The sequence below is a fragment of the Eimeria mitis genome, genomic scaffold (assembly GCF_000499745.2).
Source record: "Eimeria mitis Houghton genomic scaffold, Emh_scaff1216, whole genome shotgun sequence".
NCBI classification, from domain to species: Eukaryota; Apicomplexa; class Conoidasida; order Eucoccidiorida; family Eimeriidae; genus Eimeria; species Eimeria mitis.
The window spans coordinates 1-2,359 of NW_013568255.1; the positions used below are offsets into that span (position 1 = coordinate 1).

The following is a 2,359-nucleotide window of genomic DNA, read 5'->3' on the forward strand; positions in this document are numbered from 1 at the left end:
CGACTCTGACACACTATCCACTCTACACCAAAGGCACAAACACCGCATACGCATGGGACTGCAGTGTTCTCTGCTTGTGATGCCCAACTGAACCCGGGGTCAGCTGCACAAAGTCTGAACCCTGTGCAGTGACTGAATTTCCGGAATGACTTGACAATACACCAGATACTAAATAAGAGACACCCCTCAGCGCCATCTCTCACTTTAGGCTCCGTGAAACCGCTATTAGGTGTCGGCTGAGCTCCAGTAAGAATGACATAGCACCACCGGATATGTCTATAGTAGATACTCCGGCTGAAATGACATCACCAACACAAAACAAAAAGACAAGTGAGGCGATATACTTCAAAAGAAACAAACAATATCCAAAAGTAATCAGTTATCACTGCAACTCAAGAGGAGGGTTACCGACAGGAACTTCCAAAACTCACCTTCAGCAGCCGGAGTAGCCGATGCTGTTTTATGCCACTGCCATGATTTCTGCAACTCTTCCACCTTCGTCCTCACGAAAGGCCAAAACCCAACGGCGTAGCCAACGAATGATGAACAGCAGAGGTTAGGAAGGAGAGACTGTGCGGCAGCCCTGGCGGTGGCAACAACTTGGGCAGTCTCGGCGTTGTTCCCGCCCTCTGCCCTGTCTCCATTGCTTGGTTGTACGAGGTGTACTTCTGAAATATCTTGGCGCTGTGAATCCCAAGAAATCCATTCGGCAAGGAAAGAGGCAAATTTCCGCCGACAGTCAGCTTCCCCCGAGTCCTACAACAGCAAAACATCCGGATCCTATAATGATATTCCCCAAATTTCTCCGCAAAGTGGCTGTCGGCCTCGGACGCCCACACACCAACGAAACAATTTATTGAAACAACAGCGCTGTTCAGTTTACGAGACATACCTCCCGCGCTTGCTCCGGGACGCTCGCCACCTCAGTTGAAACGACGCTGTTGTCCTGCAAAAGCAGCCCCAACTGGGTCAGACTGCATGCGCTTCACCCAGTGCAACTAAAACGTGACTACGCTAGAAGGATATCTCAGCAGTGGAGGTAAATGAAGACTATAACGTACGTGCTTCGGAAGGGTTTCTGCCTCGCGATAAGCAACAAAAAGCCACTCAACCCTTCGAGCATCGAGGACAAGAGCTGCATAAGCGTCTTTATCTCGTGTGCACCCGTCGCTTGGCTGCGCATCAACAGCCGTTGCCACAGTGGCGCTCGCTCTCCCTACCAAGGGAGTCGTGCATTCCGACAAAGACTGCAGAAAGGAGGCAGCGATGGCAGCGCGGAGTGGTAAAGCAGCTCGGAGTTCCTGTGGGTCTTCCACCCTGCCAAACAAATAAGCGATGTCTACCAAGTGACGCCGAAGATCTTCCTCGAAGGCATTTTGAGAACGCTCATCCTCAGCTTTCAGCGGCGTAGATGCCCCAGACATTCCTGCATATGAACNAAGGCATTTTGAGAACGCTCATCCTCAGCTTTCAGCGGCGTAGATGCCCCAGACATTCCTGCATATGAACATGATATTCATGAACTGCAGCTCGTGTGCGTATAAAATAGCATAACGCCGGTTCAACCCGAGTAGACGTCGGCCAGCGCTTCCCTCCTTACGTACCGTCGTTCAGCGTGCGACAGCTGAGGAGCGGCAACTCCCTCACACGTCTCTCGGACATGCAAATACAAGTGTTGCTGCAAGACTTCCCAAGGGCATCAAGCAGTTCCAAAGTGGCGTTACAGAGAGGCTTGTCACAAGGTACCCAATCATGCGAAGATGTGCTGGATATGTCGGAATGGCTAGGAGGAGCTCCGCCAACCCAAAACAGCGGACCTGTGGGCAGCTGCCACCGAGTCCCGCGCCCTTTAAGCTTTTCTATAAGCTAAAACACACAGGTACACAAGTACGAGCAGGCTATTCACTCAGTCTGTGTCGCCCGAGTTTTCATCTCCCGCCGCAGCAGTGGCAGATGCTAACAGACAGCTCACCCTCAGCCAAAAGAAGCGAATGTCTCTGAGACTTCTCCGAGGGTTCTCTGAGGGGAGGACACATAACTGCTCCCTTAAAGGAGCGCTCCACTGTTCAATAAAAGAGGCCATTCTCGCCCTAGGACACAATTCATTGTTTTTCTCGCAGCCGCAAGGGTAACCCCAAACTCTCTCTTTGCCGTTCTTACAGCACGGTTGGGCAGCAAACACAGCAAAGACTCCTGGCAACGCCCTTAGCGCCCACGAGACATCAGGTGAGTCGTCCACGCTCTCATCGCGGAATGCCACCTCCGCGGCACGCGTAGCTGCGAAGGTGCTCGCTTCACTACAGGTAACTGCCGCTCCTCTGCTTGCAATATCTGTGGCCCCCAGGACAACGCTGTCTGC

At 52.3% G+C, this 2,359-nt stretch overlaps 1 protein-coding gene across 1 annotated transcript in view; it reads right to left on the reverse strand.

Moving 5' to 3' along the window:
• Positions 1-199: 199 nt before the first annotated feature.
• The window catches only part of EMH_0032120 (uncharacterized protein), a gene marked incomplete at both ends in the record, with an annotated part of 3,218 nt that continues 1,058 nt past the window's right edge, over positions 200-2,359 (reverse strand). Inside the window, 5 exons of the mRNA XM_013494602.1 lie at positions 200-294; positions 432-756; positions 893-946; positions 1,062-1,426; positions 1,605-1,866. Coding sequence (XP_013350056.1) covers positions 200-294; positions 432-756; positions 893-946; positions 1,062-1,426; positions 1,605-1,866 — 1,101 coding nt within the window. The remainder of the gene's footprint in view (positions 295-431; positions 757-892; positions 947-1,061; positions 1,427-1,604; positions 1,867-2,359) is intronic.